Source organism: Strongylocentrotus purpuratus, unplaced genomic scaffold, assembly GCF_000002235.5.
Source record: "Strongylocentrotus purpuratus isolate Spur 01 unplaced genomic scaffold, Spur_5.0 spur5_scaffold_4, whole genome shotgun sequence".
In the NCBI taxonomy this organism is placed as follows: domain Eukaryota; kingdom Metazoa; phylum Echinodermata; class Echinoidea; order Camarodonta; family Strongylocentrotidae; genus Strongylocentrotus; species Strongylocentrotus purpuratus.
This window is the reverse complement of record NW_022145610.1, coordinates 18,941,720-18,965,036: the sequence shown is the minus strand read 5'-3', so window position 1 is coordinate 18,965,036 and position 23,317 is coordinate 18,941,720. Positions and strand designations below refer to the sequence as shown.

General features: G+C 41.6%; 1 protein-coding gene across 1 annotated transcript; it reads right to left on the bottom strand.

Annotated features, from left to right (window-relative positions):
* Window positions 1-1,347: 1,347 nt before the first annotated feature.
* Window positions 1,348-22,529, bottom strand: LOC100892898 (calcium load-activated calcium channel). Its single transcript, XM_030997533.1, has 6 exons — window positions 22,355-22,529; window positions 7,977-8,054; window positions 6,667-6,726; window positions 5,482-5,596; window positions 4,338-4,482; window positions 1,348-3,452 (listed from the first exon to the last, which is right to left on the bottom strand). The coding sequence occupies exons 1-6, from the start codon at window positions 22,413-22,415 to the stop codon at window positions 3,360-3,362; spliced, it is 552 nt and encodes a 183-aa protein (XP_030853393.1). The 5' UTR covers window positions 22,416-22,529; the 3' UTR covers window positions 1,348-3,359.
* Between the last annotated feature and the right edge of the window lie 788 nt (window positions 22,530-23,317).

Sequence of the window (23,317 nt, the reverse complement as noted above, 5' to 3'; positions counted from 1 at the left end):
CTTTTTTCTTTCCCTTTCCTTCCTTCTCTCTTATTTTTTTATGGGGGGGGGGGGGCGGGGAGGCAACAGCCTGCGACGCAAGACCCTTTCGCCTCTGGTCTCCTTCTTCCCCCATTTCTTTCTTTCCCTTTTTCTCCTTTTTCCCTTTCCCTTCTCTTTCTCTTTTTTTGCGGGGGGGGGGGGGCAAGGCCTGCTCGACCCCCCCCCTTGGATCCGCGCCCGAGAGACAGAGAGGGGGGGGGGGGGGGGGGGGAGGGTGGAGCTTTTATAGGATCAGCACAGAGTGCCACAGACCCATGCAAGGAACCATTTCTGTTGAATTCACCATAATACCTTCATTGTTACGACTATTATTGTTTGCTAGTGTAAAGTTTATTGAAAAGTAATAAATATGTTGACTTTTATATCAAACTCTTTATTACGTTTTGTCTTTTTAATTAGCATCAATAACGAAGTTTATAGAAAAGTTAAACCGGGTGAAAGTTGTGTGAGTGAATGTTGATTGGGTATGTCTTGTTGCTGTCTTAATTGAATAATAACTGATTATGAAAGTGACACATTTATTTTGAACTAAAGAAGGGCATGTTATGTGAAAAAATGTGACTTTCCTTAAATTTAAATTTGTGTGGATGTGATAACAACCATTATAGATGGCATATATGCCGGTGAATACATTTTTCAGATGGTATAGACAATTAAAGATAATTTCAATTTGTGTTGGCAAAATGTAAAAAAAAACACACATTAAAAAGCATGTGCACCTCTACATTTTTTCAGCAAGACTTAACGAATACATAAACGTGTGTCTGTAAAATGGCAATTGATTTTTTATTTGTAATTTAACGACAGTTATGGAAGACTAGTTAACATTTACAAACTGAATTCCATACAAAAAAAGAAATGGATACTGTTTTGTATTTCAATAAATAAATGACTGATATGCAAGACTAGCTAAACACCTATATTTGACATTTTTTAAATATCTAAGTTAATTTTTTCATTGTGTTTCTTTTTATTTACTGATTTAATTCTTATAAATGCCTGATCTGCAAGACTACGCAAAAAGTAGTTTCAATTTGGATTATTTCAAATTATAAAACGACATTTCTATTCCTTAAACATTTTAAACGACTGATGTGAAAGACTAGTCGACGCACCCTTTCGAGAAAAGACCCCCCTCTTTTCTCGAAAGGGTGTGCTAAGACGGTCCTCCATTCCCAACGCACCCTTTCGAGAAAAGCGGGGGGCCTTTTATCGAATGGGTGCGTTGAACTCACCACACCGCGCCGCACCGCACCCTTTCGATGTAAGCCCTCATGAATCATGAACTGCATGGGAGTCACAAAGTCAGATAAAAATTCATGGTTTTATTTGGAATGAGAATATCACAAAGACAACCAGCTAGCATGCACTAATACTGGGATAAAAATACAAAATAAAAAGACAAATATTAAACATTGAGTAATAAACACCTGTTCGCAGCACAAAGACCTTAATGTAGTTCATTGTGTAGCATTCCTTTTATTTATCTATTGAAATCAAATGAAAATAAAGGCTTTTGTTATCACTGAGACCATTTCAAACATTTAGAAAAAGAAGCCTACAAATGTTAATCCCTTTTGACGAAAAAAAAAAAAAAGGATGAACAAAAATAGGAAAACTTAAGGATAATACATATATTCAGTACTACCGGTACTTATCTAATCTTGTAAACTACTACTTCCACTTACAAAAAAACAGGAAGATAAATTAAAAAAATAATCAATAAAATTGGTTCTAAATAACTCAACTTGTAAACTACGGCTTCCACTAAAATTATAGTAACATGACAATCTCCAAATTATAAAATTAAAATGCAGGTACATGAAAAGTACGCTTTTGAAATGATAATTCAACTTATTTCCCAGGATGTTTGCTTATCAAGTATATGCATGATTTGTTACGGCTTCTGCAGAACATTTTAAACAACCTTCTATTATATTCTTCCTTTTCTGCAATGTTTTCACTGAACCTCAAACTTGAAAAGGTCCCATATATATAAATGGGCATGACATCAACATGGAATAAATAAAAAAGTGATCATTTAAAAATATATATTACTTCAGTCTTCAATTATTTTTCTATATTGCCACTGTATTATAAATCTAGGAGAGGGCTTCTAAACAGTACTTAAAGGTAAAGACCAGTATTGGAAACGCCCCAATTTCAAAAAATGAAATGCAAGCTCTTATTACCAATCATGTGAAAGAATATGTTTTGAATATTACATGATGATAAAAATTTTGATGGGAAACCGCCTACTAATTGATATATTTGGTAAATTAGTGTATCTCTCGCCTGTTGAGAGATATGAAATGCACGTGTCGCGCACGTGTGTGTAGTCCCATATACATCTTTCTGTGTACAGTGCTTCTAACTTTATGAAGACTTGGCCAAATTTCTTATCATTTTGATGATTCCAGAACCTTGCAGTACATCTATGCTAGATGATCAACCTTTTCTGATCGATTTCACAACGTTTCTTTCGCAATGCAATCGCATGACCATAACTGGTCTTTAGCTTTAAGATAAGCTGTAGTAAGCTAGTATGTGTTAACCTATTGGTTTCTCACCATTGCTTTCTCAAGGGAATGCATAAATCCACAGAATCACATATTTTGATGGTTCATTATTGAAGAAAAAAAATATCTTCTAAATATCAATGTCTAAGCTTTTTTCCCTCTAAAATTACATCTGGTTCAAGACTTTTTAAGGGCATAAATCACCTACCATAGTGTAAGTCCAAGTCTTAAATGTAACTTAAGATTACAATGTAAATAACTTTTTTTTCTTCAACAATGAACGATCAAAAAAAGGTAAATTCTGTAGATTTGTGACGTCCCTTGAGAGAGCAACCAGTGGCATGAAGGGCCTGCCATAGTTCAAGTCCAACTTAAGTCAATCCAAGTTTATTACCCCATTCATAGACGAGCTCCAGCATATTTGGTACTCATTAATACATGGGTGGAGAGTCGAGCCCTACTTTAACCCTGGATCAAACACTATACCGAACTCTTACCTTTGAACTGACCTCAACCCTATTCCTACCCTTTAAAGGCCGTCAGTACTAGTTTGGCTAGGAGGGATCAGACCACCCAGGGTGGTCACTGATAGGTGGCTATCTCATCAACTCAGCTCTCAATTAACATAAGAAAAAGAGGATCATGGGGGACCAATGGTCACCGATTAGGCATTGTTTTCTATATAGAGGGAGCAAGGAGCTACAAGTAGTACAGTGGGGCTTTTAAGTAACAATTGATGATTAAAAAAGAACTGTTCATTTAAAGGACACTCTCTGGCTGCTATTTACGTTGAGGGCGCTATTTAACTCCTGGCTGTGCCTGACCGAAAAAGCCTCCAGACTGCTTGGCTGCAGCTCGAGAAGGTGCGAATCCAAGGAGCTTCTGAATATTCTGCACAATGACAATTTGGGAGAAAATTAAAGGGAATATATATGTACCTATAGTGAAAATGGCAAAAGTAGTAAATATCATTTGCCAATCATGAAATTAAAGAAAGAAAGGAGAGACATACAGTGTATATTCACACTTGTTACTAGATGTAATTGTCTATCAATTTCTGAGTATATGTATTATGTAATCACCTGAACTCATTTTCAATGTTGTTGGCTCATAAATATGCACCAGTAATTAAATTTTTTTTTTAAATTTCATTTCCTTCCAGACTTCTCTCTCTTAAATGGATTTAATGTATCAACTTTCAGAATAATTGGTTGTAGGAAGTTCTGGACATACATACTATTTACGTAGTTTCATCTTGTAAATAATTATCTACGTAATAATTGTTTCAACAATGATATAAGCCTCATGTGTTTCATTTTATGTAACCTAAAATATAATTAAAGGCATCTTTTAACAATGTTAAATCTGAGATGCACAGCCCTACGTGTTATCAGTGTCTGTGATATTGTGTAATATTGAAGCCCTAAAAAAATTGCGCTTCAAAATGATCAAAAAGTGCCTCATAAAAGTAAAAACCTATGAGTGACCGGATTTACCATACTTGTTTTCCCCAATAGACTGAGTGTTATGAAAACCGTTTGGCAAACGGTTTTCAAAATTTGTAATTCCAATTATAAATATCTTGATAATCAGAGAGGCGATCAGCCTGTAAAAGTCATGGGGTTCCTGACTAAGCTGAAGGTTTATAATCATCATTGCAGCATGAGCTAAATCCAGGATTTTGTTTCAGAATCGGAGACAAAGTTACCGGATCCCTTTAAGCCTTCAGGCTGCCATATTTTCAATTAACGATTCAATTCAATTTGAAAAACCTACCTGCCGGATAGACATGGTGCACAGTATATAGAGAAAGATGAAAGAGGAATCTGTAAAGTCATTTCCAAGAAGATTACGATGCGAGATACCATGTAACCAGGAGATAGGTGTGAACGGGAGTTTGGCAACGACACGACCATCAAATCTGTAAAATATCAATATTATTTTCCGAAAAGATATCAATAACTTTTTCAAAATTATAGAGAAGTCTGAGTTCTGGGAAGAGGTAAAATATAGTTTGTGAGCGTCATCATTGTTATTATGCAAGGGTGGAAGAACATCAGATTAAACATGTTCCCTGAAAAGCATGGCTCTTCAAATGCCTTCATATTCTAAATATGACATAAAACATTGTTAAAATCCAGGGACTGATTTTTTTGCCACGTGTTCGTGTAGTCCCATATACCGGTACTTCATTCTGTGTACAGTGCTTGTAACTTTGCAAAGATTTGGCCAAATTTCTTATCATTTTGATGATTCCAGAACCTTGCAATACACACAAATACTTATATACTAGATGATCAACCTTTTCTGATAGATTCCACGCCGTTTCTTTCACAATGCAATCACATGACCAGAACTCAACTTTATCTTTAATATCAATACTATTTTCAAAATCTAACGTGTAGACGTGGTCTAGTGGATACCTTATTGGACTGTGAATCACAGGGTTTGCGGTTCAAGTACCACAATAGTACTGTTAGATTTTAAATCTTTGTAAGATATATAATATATATATATATATATATATATATATATATATATACTGACATTTTGGGGAATTAAATATATTTTGTTTGACAAACTTTCCTTGCTGGATAACATCCTTCATAATTATACACATGCATTTAGATTAATATCCTATCATATTTTACAATCCTTTTATTGCAAAATTGTACATTTGTTACGTTTTAACTTTGAAAATTTTCTCAACTCATGCTTATAGGACGGTTAATGAATGCAACTTCCTTGTATCAAAACATACAAATTGAAATGTGCAAATAACAAATGTATCCTGCATTGATGAGAATACATGTTGTTAAATTTTATGTTTTTCATCCTCAATGCCGTCAAAAAGAAAAGATGATCAGATATTTGTGATTTCAAGAAGTGAAATTGACATCATGAAAACTTGAATGCTTACATTGAGTTGAACATGCTCATTAGCGAAGTGAACGTGAATGCAATAACAATCATAGATTTCATCTTGACCATGGAAAGATCCCGGCTGTTTGTCTTCAACTTTTCTTCCTGACGCTCTGCAGTATAAAAAGAAGAATGAGAAATGTTGAGTACCGGTACAACTTCCAATAGGGACTTTTAGATTTGCACAAAGACAATGGGGATTGCTACGATCAACGTCCTTTTAATGCACTGCCTTGAATGGACGTCACACGTATCAGTCCACGCATATCTAAAAGTCCCTATTAACACACTACAGTCAAACGTGCCTTAGTGAACACCTCTCTATAAAGACCACCTGTCTATTTAAAAGTGGCCATGTATTTTATGTTCCCTGAAAAAGAAATAAGCGTTTTAGAACCTTTCTAGAAGGGTCATCTGCCTACAGTGGCCACATTTTCTGTTCCAGTGGTGACCTTAATAGGCAGGTTTGAGTGTCAAACATTCATAACTTTCTTATTATTGGTCCGATTTAGTTTCGAACTTTCGCTGTTTCTCTCATTTTTCTACTTTTATACAAATGAAGGGTTGGATTTTCCTTTAAAGAGAGGATCAAGTTCTGGGAGAGGTGAAAAATAATTTGTGAGCGTTCTCATTGTTATTATAATGCAAGTGTGGAAGAACATCAGAGAAAAAATGTTCCCTGAAAGGCATGGCTCTTCAAATGCCTTCATATTCTAAATCATGTAACAGCTTAAAAATAGGACCACATTTTTATGCCACATGTTTGTGTAGTCCCATAAAAATCTTTCTGTGTACAGTGCTTGTTACTTTTACCAAGACTGGACCCAATTTCTTATCATTTTGATGATTCCAGAACCTTGTTGTAAACACATACCAATACTTATATGCTACATGATCAACTTTTTTGATAGATATTACACTGTTTCTTTCAAACTGCAATTGCCTGACCAGAACTCAACTTTATCTTTAAAATTGCAGTCTATAATTGCAGTTCATGTCCCATCTAAACTTTTACACCAGGGGAGCATTTCACAAAACTTGTCATCAGTGACAAATTACATTTTTTTGTTATAAGCTACTGTAATCCTTGCTTCTGATATCAGCAGATTTGTCACTGATTTTTGTCATTCGTCATTGAAAAAAGGCTTTGTGAAATGGGCCCCAGTAAGTCATCAATACCTACCAAGCTTTTTCTTCTGGTTCTTGTCCGATGAATCACCAAGCGCTTCTTTCGTCCTTTCCACTAAAACAATCAAACAAAGAACGATATTACAAAAACAACTGTAAGAGATCAAATATCATTATTTCTTATAATACTAATTTACATGTACTTTGGTAATGAAAAATGAAAAAGAAAGAAATTCCTATTCTGACTGGCTCTGTATTTGAAACTTAATAATCAATCTTAATATGATTTGCTTGTTTTTATATTTAACCAAAAGACATGCACATGTGGTATACTTCAACACTAATCTAGATTAACAAGAATATTGAGATTTGAAAATCTCATTCTTTGTGTATATACAAAATATCAAGCATGAATCACAATGACAACTTTTGCCCATTTTTTGTTTCCAATTGTGGAAAGTAAATAAATGTGTTGTAACTTTGTAGATGATATATCCTTTAATAATAATAATAATAAAATAGTAATAATCTTTTAAAGTCCACTCCAAATTTTATTAAGTTAAACCGAAAATGGAAATTCTTTTTGCCCAATTGATCGTGAGCCCTGCAGCCACTGAGCAGCGCCAGATCGACGTTGCTCTATCCCTTATTTTGTTGAACGCCAAACAAGGTAGCAGCAACTCCCGTCTTTTAACGTCTTTTGGTATGACGCGGCCGGGGTTCGAACAAATATTTGTTATTACTTTACATATATGTTGACTGAGGTTTCACATGTACAAAATGTGAAAGTCTAGCCACATTTCTAACATACCAGCTCAACTTTTAAGCCCAGTCCCATCCTGCCAAAGTAGACAAATCATTTCTAAATCAAGAACTTGGAGCCAAGAAAGGGCTAATAAATTCAGGTATTTATCATTTGTCTGCCAAATTAATAATTATGATAAAGAATGAGCCGGTTTTCACAAAATTTAACCCGAGTTTTGCAAGGATTTTCACTGCAGTCCCACATGCACATTTTGATGTCAGTAATACTAATATTTTCAAAGTTGTAAATTCTGTCTTTCTGAACCAAGAAATGACTATACAGGTATTTGTTTGACAATTAAATGAAAATTTGATGGGAGTGCATCTTTACTAAAGGGAGATTTCACAAGCATAAACAAATGTAAAATCTTAGCAACATTTTCTAAACAATCTGGACGAGATTTAGGACAAGATTTTGTTTCATTCATTTATAATTTATTTTATGTTATTTTATTTTTCTATATTTTTGGGGTTATATGTTGATGAATTGTTGCAAGGCAATCAGACCCTGGTTTATATTTTTTTAAACAACGCAATAACTCGGCCCTAATGTTTACTTACATTTCTTGCTTTGTTTTTCTACCTCAGCTTTCAGCTTCTTGTATGTCTCAGTCCTGTATACCAAGATGTATGTGATTCCTGAAATCGGTAAAAGAAATAAAATATAATGAATCAAGAGTAGAACTACAAAATTAGGCCCACTAGACAAACAATAAAGCTTAAAATTCATTATCATTATCATCATCATCATAAATCCATCATTTGCAATCATACTCAACATGTGTACATGTAATTACCCCTAATGACCGTCTACATTACTAATTCACCCCTACTTTTTTTTCCATAACAGTTTATATTATAATCCACACACAAAACCAATAGGCTCCTATGGAGCTCCTGTGCTGACCGCAGAAAGGAAACAAATTGCCTTAATGATGTTGTTTCTTCAGTTCTTTTGTCAGCCAAGTCTCCAAATGGGAGACAGTCTCCCAATTCAGTCATGTGCCTTTTTTTTAAATGTGCACAATATAGTTCCCTCTAGGCTCTAGCTCATTTTTTATCAGGATAATGTTCAGATGCCTGCACAGCACCTGCCAGTACGAGAATACACCAGACGGCGGCCTGGACTCATAGCGAAGAAGAAGAAGAAGTAGGAGGAGAAGGAGGTGAAGTAGGAGGAGAAGGAGGTGAAGTAGGATGAGAAGGAGGTGAAGTAGGAGGAGAAGGAAGTGAAGTAGGAGGGGGAGGAGAAAGAGGAGGAGGAGAAAGAGGAGGAGGAGGAAGAGGAAGAGGAAGAGGAAGAAGAAGGAGAAAGAGGAGGAAGAGGAAGAGGAGGAAGAGGAAGAGGAAGAGGAAGAGGAAGAGGAAGAAGAAGAGGAAGAGGAGGAAGAGGAGGAAGAGGAAGAGGAAGAGGAAGAAGGAGGAAGAGGAAGAGGAAGAAGAAGGAAAAGAAGAAGCAGAAGAAAAAGGAAAAGAAGAAGATGAAGAAATAGAAAAAGATGAGGAAGAAGAAGATGAAGAAGGAGGAAAAGGAGGAGGAGAAGAAGGAGGAGGAGAAGAAGAAGGAGGAGGAGATGAAGATGAAGGAGGAAGAGAAGAAGAAGAAAAAGAAGAAAAAGAGGAAGAAGAACTGAATTGTCAAAGACATCATTATAGCCATTAACCATTATCGTCATCAGTTAATTGCAATTACCAAGTACCTGTAATTGGATTTTTTGAGCCATCACTATTCAATGTCTATTGCCATCGATAATATAATGTAGATACGTGATAATCCGCTTGTCCACAGTGCACTGATTTTGCATCGCGCTCTTAATTCACGATCGATTTTGAGTGCACAGACAGGGCTCTGTTTAAATTGCTATAGCACTTACATCATGAATACAACAATCGATCGAGACGTGGGGAACTTCGAATTTGTCTTGTTCTTGAATATTTGTGTGCGACGATCAGAACCGGAGCCACAAGCAAACAAAGATTGACTACATATTCAATGCGTCAGATTTCAGCGAAGGAATGGGAGCCAAGCTTCAAATATTATATGTTTCGATAGAATATTTATTAATGTACTTGCATATGAAATTTTTAAGTGATTTGATTTCCGAAACTTACACAATGTGTGCCAAGAAATTAAGCTTGTTCAAAACATGCATAGAAGTCATGCTTATATGTTTGCGAGTTCTAAAATTCACGCTTGGCGATCTTCGCACAAAATCCATGAAAATTGATGCAGTCTAGAGTCTACGACTGGTCCTCCATCCTACAGCAGCGTAGCCAAGCTGATATAATCTTCTTGGACTTCAAGAAGGCATTTGATCGAGTACCACACCTTCTCCTGTCAACCAAACTTCAGTACTATGGAATAAGTGGTGACTCACTCCAGTGGATAATGTCTCTCCTCACTGATAGACAGCAGGCAGTCGTAGTTGATGGATCCAAATCAACATGGAGGGATGTAACATCTGGAGTCCCCCAGGGATCCGTCATCGGCCCTACCCTCTTCCTGTTGTATATCAACGATATCCAAGACAACATCCAGTCCACAATGCGTCTCTTCGCAGATGACAGCACCCTCTATCGTGAGATTCGATGCCCTGAGGACCATCAAATCCTAAAGGACGATCTCCAACAGCTGTCCAGGTGGTCTTCAAACTGGATGATGGACTTCAACGTGAAAAAGTGCGCTATCCTCACCATCACACGGAAGCGTACTCCCAGCATCCGAGAATACCACCTGTCAAATGGACTGATTCCGAGAGTGAAAGAGTACAAGTACCTTGGACTCGAGTAACGGTTGCTGCTGATCTCCGTTGGAACAAGCACTGCCAAACCATCCGGCATAAAGCAAGCCGTACTCTAGGTCTTCTTCGCAGGACTCTCTCACCCTGTACCAGGGATGTAAAGTCCAGGGCCTACACAGCCTTAGTGCGCCCCCAATTGGAGTATGCCTCGGAGGCTTGGAACCCACACAGCGTCACGGTCACAAAAATGCTAGAGCAAGTACAAAGAACAGCGGCTCGCTTTGTGTACCGTGACTACAGATACACCACATCACCATCAGCTCTTGTGGCAGCTCTAGGGTGGGACACGCTTCACACACGTCGAATCCTCGACCAATGCACCCTTCTCTACAAGATCCATCACCGACTTGTCTCCATACCTGCACCAACTATTGTTATCCCCGCTACATACTTCGGAAGTAAAGTAAAATCTACTCACCAGAGTCGTCACTATATGTCAGAATCCGTCGATGCTGTCCTTTGCTGGTTGCTGTGATGATCTCCGTTGCTTGTAGTGCACTCCGATGCGTAGTCTATACTTCTGTTATCTCGTTACTGGTAATTCTGCCCCGACGGTGTGCGGATAACCTGCTTATATAGGACGCACGCATGTACGTGCTAATCAAGTATGGAACGCCATCCAACGCACGCACATGCGTGCGGTCCATATTAATAATTCCCCATATTCCTCCCAACTAAATAGATTAAATTATACTCTATATTTATCATGTTCCAAATTAAAGGCACTAAAAAATCCCATAACTTTCACAAACAGATCGCCTGTCTGCATTTGACTATCCAGACATCTATGACTGGAAAACGAAATTCCACTTTTCATTTTTCTAACTAATTTTATAACATTACCATCTGTTAGGAAAAAGGAATATAGATCATAGATCCTGATAGCACTTAGGACCGTGCATCTCAGATCCATGAATTGAACAATACTATACTTGTATTATACCTTGTCATTATTTATATGTATAATGTCTAATGTATCCATTTTACTCAATACTACTTGTATTATGTATTCATGTAAAGTGTATTGATATAGTAATCAATAATAAAGCAATAATAGCTAGTTCTTATATAGCTCTCTTCAGTACTGACTGACTTGCTTATTTTAACATAACTAACTTAATATATTAATATAATATTGCTTATTTACTCAATTACTTAACTTATTTACTTAACTAACTTATATTATTCATTTATATCCCGAATCATTTATCCGCAGATATCCCAATCCCAAAACTAGAGAGGATCCGAGAGACTCGGAGCTAATCCCCCTAGTGGGAAAGGTAAAACTGCGGAAAAAAGGGAAATAAATGAGCTTATTTAGCCAAATATGCCATACAGCGCTTGCCCATTCCTTACTGTCTGTCTCATCAGGTCGGCTAGGGGCAGCCCCCGCAGATCTGCGACTATCGCCCCCACATCACCCAGGAAGTCTGGTGAATTATCACCCATTCCTGGATGAGGGGGGAGATGGGGAGAATCGGTCTCCAAGACCACGCGATCTGCGGCCACCGCCCGCAACCCCCTGACCTGTGATGCATTGAAATGCCGGGCCAACCCCGTAAAACCAAAATAACAATGGGGGAAGGCTATGGCCCAGGCTTTCACCTGTACTTCATCAGAGTTATAACAGTGTAAATGGATCCTCTGAAGTGGGGAGCATTGTCTGGTGAGTAGCCTCCGGCTCAACTTGTGCACCGCATAGCTTGTGTCTGCGTGTGCCCCCCCTCGTAAGTGCAAGATGAGGACCCTCCCCTGGGTGCCCTGACCTAGAAGGCGAAGGAACAGCGCCTCCTGGTCAGGCCACCGTTGGGAAGGGACAGAGAAGTCGAAACCGACTTCACTCATCCCAACTACGAGGGGGTTCTGCAACAGGGCGACAAATGTACCCCAATCTTCTTCCGTGTATGTTGTTGCATGCTTGGGATGAATCCCAAGGGCTAGCTTCCAGCCACTACCCCCAACCGGTGACTGTAAGGCTAGCACCCGACTAAGGAAGTTGGGTTCCCTGTAAGTAGTGGGGTCACAAAAGTTCATAACCCCCCCAACCAACCCTATCGGGTGCTCAGGCAAGATGTTAGACTGCCGACGCCTGCCCCCATACCATCCACACCTATCCGGGTGAAAATGGGAATCGAACCCGGACAGTGGGATGGCATTCGGAGGGCTGGAAGCCATGATCCGGCTCATATATTGGAGCATGCCTCTCCCTCTACCCCCCAGCATGGGTGGGTTCTCTCGAGCCTCAAACCCTGCCCTCGTCCCGGGAGGAGGTGGGCTCCTCAAAGGAGGAGCACCAAGCCTCCTACCCATACCCACTGGAGGTGGAGGTGGGTTCCTCCCCCTACCAAGCCCCCTACCAAGTCCTCTATCAACAAACCCTCTCCCCCTTCCTACTGTAGTGGGTGGGCAATTGACAAAAGCCCCACGCCCCCTACCAAACCCCCTCTTGGGACGAGTATGTATACCCGAAGCTCCGGCTGGGGCAAGGGGAACTCCTCCAGTGGCCGAAGCCGACTGAGGCGAATCCCTCGTCCCAGCACGGAGCTTGCCCTTCAACCGTCGGAGTTTACGGAGCCAAGTTCTCTTACGGGCTGACCCTGAGGGTGGGATTGGCCCCATCCTTGCTCTTAACGGGTCGTCTCCCCCCTCGATTACCGGGTCTCCCCCCCCAACTTCCTCCGGAACTTCCTCCAATGCCTCGCCGGCATGTACTTCCATCGCGTCGTCAGGATCCATAACTGCAAAGGAGAAAGGAAATGGGTTACCTACACTTGCAGAAAGGACAAAAATACTTATCCATACTCATTCCCTCTGCCGGGGTAACACCAACACACTCACCATGGAACCATTCATCGCACCCATCACACTGAATCATAAGGGAACCATCGTCAGGCGTCCTGCAATAACAGTATTTTTCCTTTCTCCAGTTGGGATTGGGAAGTTCACTATGATCAGAGCACTTCTTCAACTGATCATGGTTTAAGGTCAGGGCCTTGTTACGGTATACCACTCGGTATACATAGGGTGTGTATCTTTGTACGATCAAAGCTGGACCCCTCCAGGGAGATTGCAGTTTCCTGCATTTTCCCTTGGGGGTCGCCAAATCCAAAAGGTACACCCTATCACCCTCCTTAAACTGACGTACATATACCTTTACGTCATAATCCCGCTTCATCCGTCGCTGCGTCGACCTGAGGGTAGCTCTCGCAGCATTATGTGCATTATGAATACTTTCTACCAGCTTCGCTGAATATTCATCAAGTGAGCGGTCAGGGACAGATGGGGGAAGGGGAAAAACTAACTCTGCTGGCTGATTGGTTTCACGCCCCAACATCAATTGATTGGGCGTGAATCCAGTACTTCGATTAACGGTAGAGCGAATGGCCCCAGCTATTTGAGCGAGATTACGATCCCACTGGTTCTGGGACTTCCCAATGTAACATCTGACCGCATCCATTAATGTCCGATTGAAGCGTTCAACCTGGCCATTAGCTGAGGGTCGGTACGGGGTAGTCCTAGCCTTGTGTATGTGTAACAACTTACACATGTTTACAAATAGCTTACTCTGAAAGTTCCTGCCCTGATCCGTGAATATCTGAAATGGGTATCCAAACCGACAGAAAAATTCACTTACCGCAGCGTGGGCAGTTACCTCAGCCGTCTGGGAGGGCAGGGGGACACATTCGACCCACTTAGTAAACTGGTCCACCATCATCAGGATGTACTCATTCCCTTGTGAGGTTTTAGGCAGTGGGCCCATGAAATCCAGATGGACTCGCTCCATGGGGGCTCCCGCATGATAGTTTATCATGGGGTGCTTCCCATACCTCACCGCCTTCTTATTTAGGTTGCAGGTGGCACACCTTCTGATGTACTCCTGGATGTCCCTAGACATTCCATACCAGAAGTATTTGGACTTCAGTTTACTCGTCGTACGATTCACACCAGCATGCGCGGCTGAGGGAAGGTCATGATTCAACTTCATCACCTCCTCGCGCAAGGACTGTGGCACAACTAGCTGGGTGTCATCATCTTTTTTCCTCCAGATGACACCCTCCTTGATGAAAAATAGCTCTCGGTTTATCCAGAAGTTTTTTCCAGCGGGGTCCCATAAAAGAATGATACCCTCATCTGGTTCCTCTTTACTAACCAACCACTGACGCAGGGGTGTCAATTGATCGTCGGACTCCTGTTCTTTCCGGAGAACTTCCATCGAGGTGAGATCGACGTCAGGCCGGAGATCGGTATTGTCAATTGTCACCCCATTGACCTTAACAGAGAAGGGGCCATCCATATGACCAATATCTAAATGAGTGATCAGGAGGTCCTCATCATCTCTGGGGGTAAGAGTTACTACTTCCGAGACCTTATTTCTCTGTGCAAGTCGGATTACATCGTCCACAGTATCTGTGAATTTTGCCCAGTTCTTATGAGCATTCATGCAGTATGAACAACCACCACAAGGCAAACTTTCAGGATCGGTACCCAATCGGTAATTTTCACAGAGGAATTCACCGTCGGGTATCCGAGATAATGCATCTGCATTCTGGTGTTTCTTGCCGGGTCGGTGTTTGACTGCCATGTCATATTGACCCAATTCTTCGAGCCAACGAGCTAACTGCCCTTGTGGCTCCTTGAAGTTCATTAACCACGTCAAACTTCCATGGTCCGTACGTACCGTGAATGGCTTGCCCAGCAGATAGTGTCTATACTGCCGGGTAAACCTTAACACTGCCAGGAGCTCCCGTCTGGTAACACAGTAACGTCGCTGTTCGGGGGATAAGGAAAAACTACTATATGAAATAGTTCGTTCTTGTCCCTCCTGAACTTGAGAAAGCACAGCACCAATGGCGATCCCTGACGCATCGGTATCCAGAATGAACGGATCCACAGAGTTGGGTAGTGCAAGTACAGGGGCGGTGGTCATTAGTCTTTTGACTCGATTGAAAGCATCTTGATGCTTTTCTTCCCAATGGAACTTATTCTTGCCCGTAAGACCATATAATGGTCCTACTACTTGGGCATAGTCTTTAAGGAAGATTCGATGGTAATTCACAAGACCGAGGAGCTGCTCCACCTCTCTAGTACATTTAGGGGTCGGCCAGCCCACTACGGCTTGTATGTGTTCTTCCTTAAGGTGTAGACCACTTCCATCCACCTCTCTGCCCAGAAACTCTACCCGGCGTTGGAAGAGGGCACATTTCTTTGGCTTTAACTTGAGCTTAAAGTCCCTAAAACGCTCCAACACCTTCCTGATATTGTTGACGTGATCGGAAAACGAGGTGCCAAGGACTACTACATCATCCAAGAAGGCTAATGCAATGTCCCAAGTCAATCCCCTAAGGATGAGGTTCATTGCTCTAGAGAATGTAGCTGGGGCGTTGCATAGACCAAAACCCATACGAACAAACTCATATAGCCCATATTTGGTGATGAATGCTGTCTTCTCACGGTCTTCTTCCCTGAGATTAATCTGCCAATAAGCCGAGTTGGCATCCAGTTTCGAAAACCATGTATTCTCGGCTAGAGTATCCAAACACTCTTCAATGCAAGGAAGGGGGTAGACGTCCTTTTTCGTAACATTATTTAGTCTACGATAGTCTATACACCATCGGACGCTTCCATCTCGCTTCCTAATCAGTACAGGGGCTGATGCCCATGGTGACATTGAAGGTCGGATAACTTCAGCTGACAGCATTTTATTCAGGCATGCTCGTTCCTCCTGTGCAAAGTTCATGGGAGTGCGCCTCATTCTCTGCTTAATGGGGGCAGCCCCGCCTGTATCAATTGAATGAGTAATTGTCGTAAAATTACCCAAATCAAATTCGTCTCTGGCGAAGACACATTCAAATTCTATCAACAAGCCCTTCAATATTCCCTGTTCTTCTGGGATTAAAGACTCGGAAGAACGTTCCCAAAGATCCTGCAGATGGAAGGGAATTGGTGCATCCCCTATCAAATCTACTTGACGGATCTTCTGGGCTGGAATATCTGACTCGGTGTGTTCCATAACAGAGGCTCCGAGAGCTTCACCAATGAGTTTCCCTTTTTTCCATTTTAGAAACACATTAGTTGCATTAAGAGCATACAACTGTATTGAACCCTTCCCACCATGTAGAGTACGCGGGACAAACCCGGCCAAGGCTACAACCGGCTCCACAATGAATTGGTCCATCATATGTAATGAATCGAGAGTGCATCGCACCCGTTTGACCGTCATCGGGGGAATGGTTACTGACTTCGCAAGGAATACTCGAGACGTATTCGCATCTTCGCCACAAGTCATTTTAATACACTCACCCTGAAAGGTTAATAAGGAGTCCGGTATATTGATGTATGCACGATGTTTCTGCAGGAGGTCTGCTCCTAACAACATATCATCATCGATTGGGGCAACATAAACATGTTCACTGAATTTGCTGCCACCCAAAATCAAATCAACCGGTCCCACAATCATTCCAGTCATGTTCATATTCCTACCAGCAGTATGCAAAACAACAGTCTTGACAACTGGGGGAACGGGGTGAAGTGTTCGATAGATTCTATCGGATATAATAGTCACCTCTGCAGCCGTGTCTACTACTGCCCGAATGGGCTTGTCGCCCATCCATATGCTTACACTGAAAGTAGATGGTGATTTAATGCGGCAAACTACTACGTCCGTTTCCAGTTTTGGGTTGTCAGGATTCTGACTGGTAGGCGGTGGCCAGGGGGGTACCAGCCATGGACTTGGCTCCATCGGAGGCCTGATCCCATGGGTCGCACTCTCGGAAGGGGAGGGCGAAGGAAGCTCTTTCTGACTAGAAGTTGGGTTGGGAACTTCCCTCGGCCCTTCCACTTTACCGATGCTATTCTGGCCGCCACCAATCGGTTTGGATTCGTGGATGTTATTAATAATCGTAACATCAGGGGAAACACCATTAATCCCTGTTTCTGGGGGAGGCGAATCCCTTCCAAATGCTACAGCATTGTCCGCTGGTCCACCCTTGTCCAACCCCACAGCTGGATAGGGGTCCTCACTCCTCAGGATCGGGGCTGGACCTCCTCCGCCGATCCAGAGTCGTTTCCCGGGTCCTCGGAGACAAAGGAAACCTTCAGCCCGGGACTTCTCTCGGGACATTCTAATTTAAAATGCCCTAATTTCCCGCACTGGTAGCAAGCCATACTCCGGCCCGGTGAGAAATTCCCCTGGGCGGGAGAGGCTCTGCCCCTGAAGCGGGCGGGAGAAGCTTGTGATTTTCTCACACTCTCAACCAGACTCTGTACTGTCGTCTGTAAAGGCCCCATCACTGCAAGGGACGTCTTCAATGATTCAACAAGTTGAATCACCGAGTCCATCTTGCCCTCCAGAGAAGCAACCCTCTTTTCCAAACCGCCTTGTGCCGGAGGGGTTGTTGTGGGCAAGATCGATTTTCTGACAGTGGAAGCCTCAATGGACTGTGAGACTTGTCTCACTTCCTTCCTGGGCTTCCCATAGATGGCCTTATGAGAGTGCTGGTACCACTTGACCAGATCAACTGCCTCCTCTACGGTCTTAGGACGAGAATTCAAGGCATGTTGACCTGCCTCTTTGTCCGCGGAACCCTGGCAAAAACGCATGACGACCTGGCGTTGAATGTAGTGCTCCGGCAAATCGGGAAATGCCTGGGAGGCTAAAGTTGATAGCCTGGCAGCCCACTCAACGATATCCTCCTCGGGGATCTGCCTGGCATAAGAAAATTGCATTTGAGACACTTCAGGTAATTCCCGAGAAGTGAAACGCCTCTCCAATTTTCCTACCAGTACCTCATATGTGGTGCCGGGTTCCCGCTCAAGCAAAGTAGCCACATATATACTAGCATCCCCATCCAGGGCCCAAGACAAGTAATTGCGAGATTGTTTGGAGTCCCAACCACTCTCGCTGGCGTATAGCCTGAATTTGGCGATAAACGCCTGCCAGTTCCCAGTCCCATTGAAGGCAATGGACTTGGGAAGAGACACCAGTTTTACGCTCCTCCCTTCATCCATGGTCGCTCTCATGGGTCTGGGCGAGTGATGGTAAACCGTCCTTCTCACACGGGGTGGCAATTCGAAGTCTACACCCTCGCTACTCTCCTCTCTCTGATCCCGCCTAGGCAGATCATGCGACCTACAGGGGGATCTTCGATATGGGGAAGGAGATCTATGCCGGTGGCCTCTAGATTCACTACGGTCACTCCGGTGACTTCGAGGGGAATCCTGGTCATAATAGTGATATCTCGATTCTCTATCATGATCGTACCGGCCTTCCCTCCGGTTTTGAGGTGAATCGACACGCCTCCCTCTGCGAGCGGATCGAGGGGAATCATGGCGACTCCCTCGGCGATCCGATCGAGGGGAGTGATGGCGACTTCCCCTGCGATCTGATCGAGGGGAATCATAGCGGCTCCCTCTGCGATCCGATCGAGGGGAGTCACGGCGACTCCCTCTACGCTCCGATCGAGGGGAATCACGGCGACTCCCCCCACGCTCCGATCGCGGGGAATCATAGCGGCTCCCTCTGCGATCTGATTGAGGGGAGTCATGGCGGCTCCCTCTGCGATCTGATCGAGGGGAATCATAGCGGCTCCCTCTGCGATCTGATTGAGGGGAGTCATGGCGGCTCCTTCTGCGATCTGATCGAGGGGAGTCATGGCGACTCCCTCTGCGATCTGTCTCGCCCCTACTTTCGTACTGGTCACGGCCCTGCCGCGACCTTCGAGGGGGAGAATCTGAATAGAGACCCTCGTCATCATAATCTCTCCGAGAGTCCTTGCGATCCTTGCGATCCGGTGAAGAAACCGGAGAAACCCTCTCCCGAGTCGAAGACTTATACTTCTTGGGCGAATCGAAACTAACAGCCTTATGTTGTGGAGAGGTCTCGCGGTCAATAGCTTTCGCCTTCTCCCTTGGGTTGTCCTCAGTCACCTTTGACTGGCTTCCCTCCCCTTCCGTCGGGTTCACAATGTGAGCTGGTAACGCATCCTTAGGATACGCATCAAACGGATACGGAGAAGGTGGCCGACTGGCTTCGGGTGTGGGAGTATCCCTAGAAGGAGACCGCTCACCACTAACGCTCAATCTCTCCGTAAAAGGCGCAAAATCGAAGTGCTCGATAATCTCAGAGGGGTTCCTTATATGAGGAATCTCTACAAGCGACTCTGCGGTGATGTCACTCGCCTCTCGAAGAGCCAGAATCCGGTCGGCTAAAGTCCTGCCGATGCCGGGAACCTGCAACAGCTCTTCTACCTTACAAAAATTAATTTGTATCTTCGGCATGATACAATACAACTAACTTACGTACCAACCTTAAAAAACTGACTAAGTACTACAATATTGCGCTAGAATTGTTCAATCAGGCGAACAATTCTTTACTAACTTAGTATTAAAATGTTACACAAAAATTGTTCAATCAAGCGAACAATTCTTTACTAACTTAGTATACAAATATTGCGCAAGAATTGCTCAATCAAGCGAACAATCCTTTACTAACTTAGTATTACAATATTGCGCAAGAATTGCTCAATCAAACAAACAATTCTTTACTAACTTAGTATTACAATACTGCGCAAGAATTGCTCAATCAAACAAGCAATTCTTTACTAACCTAGTATTACAATATTTCACAAGAATTGCTCAATCAACCAAACAACTCTTTACTAACTTACTATACAAATATTACGTGAGAATTGTTCAATCAAACGAACAATTCTTCACTATTCTGTTATACAGAATGTTAATTTACAAACGGAGACTTTTCCTGATAAACAAACCCAAATAATTTCAATCCAAATTCACACTCAAACATTCAAACATTCAAACATTCAAGTACAGAATTTAATTCAAAGAAGGAGACTTGTCCTCAAATAATTCAAATTCAAACCCAAATATTCAAACACAATATTCAAGGCCGCTGATAAAGTCCCTATGTCCCTGGCTGTGGACACTCAGACTAAATTCAACCGCTTAAATGAATTTGTATTCTTTTAAAGATATTTGTATGTCCCCGCAATATATCTTTGGCGGAGTAACTTACCCTACGATTAATAAATTAATTAACTTCCTATCAATAAATTTAAATACAATATATTCAAACACAATATTCACAGCCGTTGATTAGGTCACTATGTCACTGCTTTAACATTCAGACCCAATTCAACAGCTTAATAAACTTGTATTTTTAAATATATATTTGTATTCACTACAGTAACTTAAACTACGATTTATAAAATATAAACCCTAACAGTATATTTAATTATATGCCCTTGCCGATAATCATTGAACCCAATAAATCATTCGGAGCGAGAAGCCCGTTACTTAAAATTGTAAGAGGGCAACTCTGCTTCCAAACTGATTAATTGTAAGAGGGCAACTCTAATTCAAAAAATGATTAATTAAATTAGCGATGATTAATTAAATTAGCGATGATTTATTAAATTAGCGATGATTTAATTCCAGCAGCAATGCAATAACAAACCACTGTGGTTCACTCTCCCTCCCCACTCACAAAAAATCGGCACTCCGAAATTGGGTGGAAAATACAATTTCAACAAGAGGTGAATGAACCCTAAATCACACCAAGCAAATACTTTCACTCCCAAACAATCAAAAATATCAAAGATAATACGCCAAAGCCAAGGTAAATGAAGGGATAAACCCAGCCTCAAACAATCACTCATACAAGGTACGCACCCGAAAAAACTCCACCCCAGTATAACAATAAGCTACCATAGGGTGCGAGCCTGGGCGCAGTACACAAAAGAAAGAATGCAATAACAGCGTCTAGGGCGTGCCGACGTAGCGTCCCCTGCCACACCCAAAATTAAAAAATCGCGAAGAAAACTGCCTTCAAACCACCACTCCACGGAAAAAAACCTAAAAATATAACCTCCAATCAATCAAAAGCAAAAATAACAAGCAATAATACTAACCTGTTATATACTAGCTCGGCGGATCCACGAACTTGTCCGTGATTACGCCGTACACATGTACAAGCCATAATACGGCACGCACATGTCAACCACAAACTAACGTACACAATACAAGAATCAAGTCACACACTCAATAATACAAATATCAACGATAATTCGTCAATTAAATAGCGCAGGAACGAAGTCTCGCAGCGCCACTAAAGTAAAATCTACTCACCAGAGTCGTCACTATATGTCAGAATCCGTCGATGCTGTCCTTTGCTGGTTGCTGTGATGATCTCCGTTGCTTGTAGTGCACTCCGATGCGTAGTCTATACTTCTGTTATCTCGTTACTGGTAATTCTGCCCCGACGGTGTGCGGATAACCTGCTTATATAGGACGCACGCATGTACGTGCTAATCAAGTATGGAACGCCATCCAACGCACGCACATGCGTGCGGTCCATATTAATAATTCCCCATAGAAGACATGACCACAACCTGAAGTATGTAATTCCTGTTGCAACTATCGACTCCTTCAAGTTCTCATACTACCCAAGAGCAATAAGGATCTGGAACCATCTGCCAGGCTCTACAGTCAATGCAACAGGAATAACCAACTTCAAGGAGGCTGCTCTACCCTCCATCAGAATGATGCAGCCCCCCGTTGGTTCTCACATCATATAAGCTTACTAGCTTGGTTTTTACTTGCACTGGACTTAGCATATTTTACTGTAAATTGACAAGTGCTTTGTCCACACACCATTCCAGCAATTCATGACACTCCTTGTAGTCACTTGCCTCACCTACCATCCCAGTATAGCTTCCTGAGTGAGCTGCCAAAGGGATTACCCAACCAAGTACTGTGAATATTTCTATTTTTACATTAGATCTAGACCCTAGTCCTAGACTCCTAGTCCTGTTCATTGATTTGACTTGACTTGCACTTGATCTCGACTCACGTCACTCGAGTCTAGACATCAATCATCACTGACATCATGCACCATATCATCATCATCACCGCCTCCTTTACCACTTCGACCACGACCATCATCACCAATCACCATCTATGATGATCTATCCCCATCAAGATCGAGGTCGAGTTACCACACCCCTAGCCCTATAAACCCGCCTCAGAATGAATGTATGGGACTGACTCCTGGTGCACTACACAGACACACACGCACTGACACGTCACAAAAAAACGTGTATTTAAATTGTTTGTACGAACCTTCTGACAGCAATGCTGTGCCGACCGAAATAAAAATGATGAGTAAAGTATCTGCAAACATGATTTCAATTAAGTTGATTCTAAGATTAACGCTAAATTGAAAAGAAAAATGCAATTTTTGTACAGAAAAATGCTCAAGACATGTCAAGAAGAAGTTAGATGCTTGATATAGATAGACTATGCGTTGCCAAGCAAAGAAGAGAATTAAATTCAAAATTTATGCCGACGTAGATGTGTATATTTCAAACATTTGAATTTACTAAAACATATCACTTTTGGAGGTCTAGGCCTAAAACTATCTTTATAAAATACAATTATTTTTAATGCACGAAATCGGCCTGATATAAATAATTTGATTTGATATGAAACATGAAATAATGATCCCTGGCTAGTTAGTTTTACATTGCTATGTGAATATTCCATTTTATAATAGATAAATAATCAGCATAATTTTATTTGATACATATTGACAGAGTAGTTAGTTTATGGTCAGAAAGGTTGATGATGATGATGATGATGAGGCCTAAAATAAAAACTTGTTGCATTGCCCTTTGCGACCGTCCCAAAAATCTGAAAATATATACGCGGTCGGCATTTTAAAAAAGTTTTTTTTTTCAACCGTTTTTTAGAATTTGTTGTATTAATGAATAAAAAAATATGTATTTTGTTTGACTTTGATATAAATGCATAAAATCAAATTATTCCAAACAATCTTCACATTGCTAGCAAGCTTTACAGGTAGTTGAAAACCAACTTCGTTAGCAGGAAAGCACAGAGTGTAATTGTCTCAACACAACATTGCAAACCATGGATTATTATGAGGTGAAAAAGATATGAATGAAATGATGACTCGAAACACATGTATTAAAGGAATACAAACTGAGAAATATCAGCCAAAGAGGGCGGGAAAACAACAAAAAAACATTTAAAACTGAAAAATATCGGCCCAAGCTAGAGTGCGAC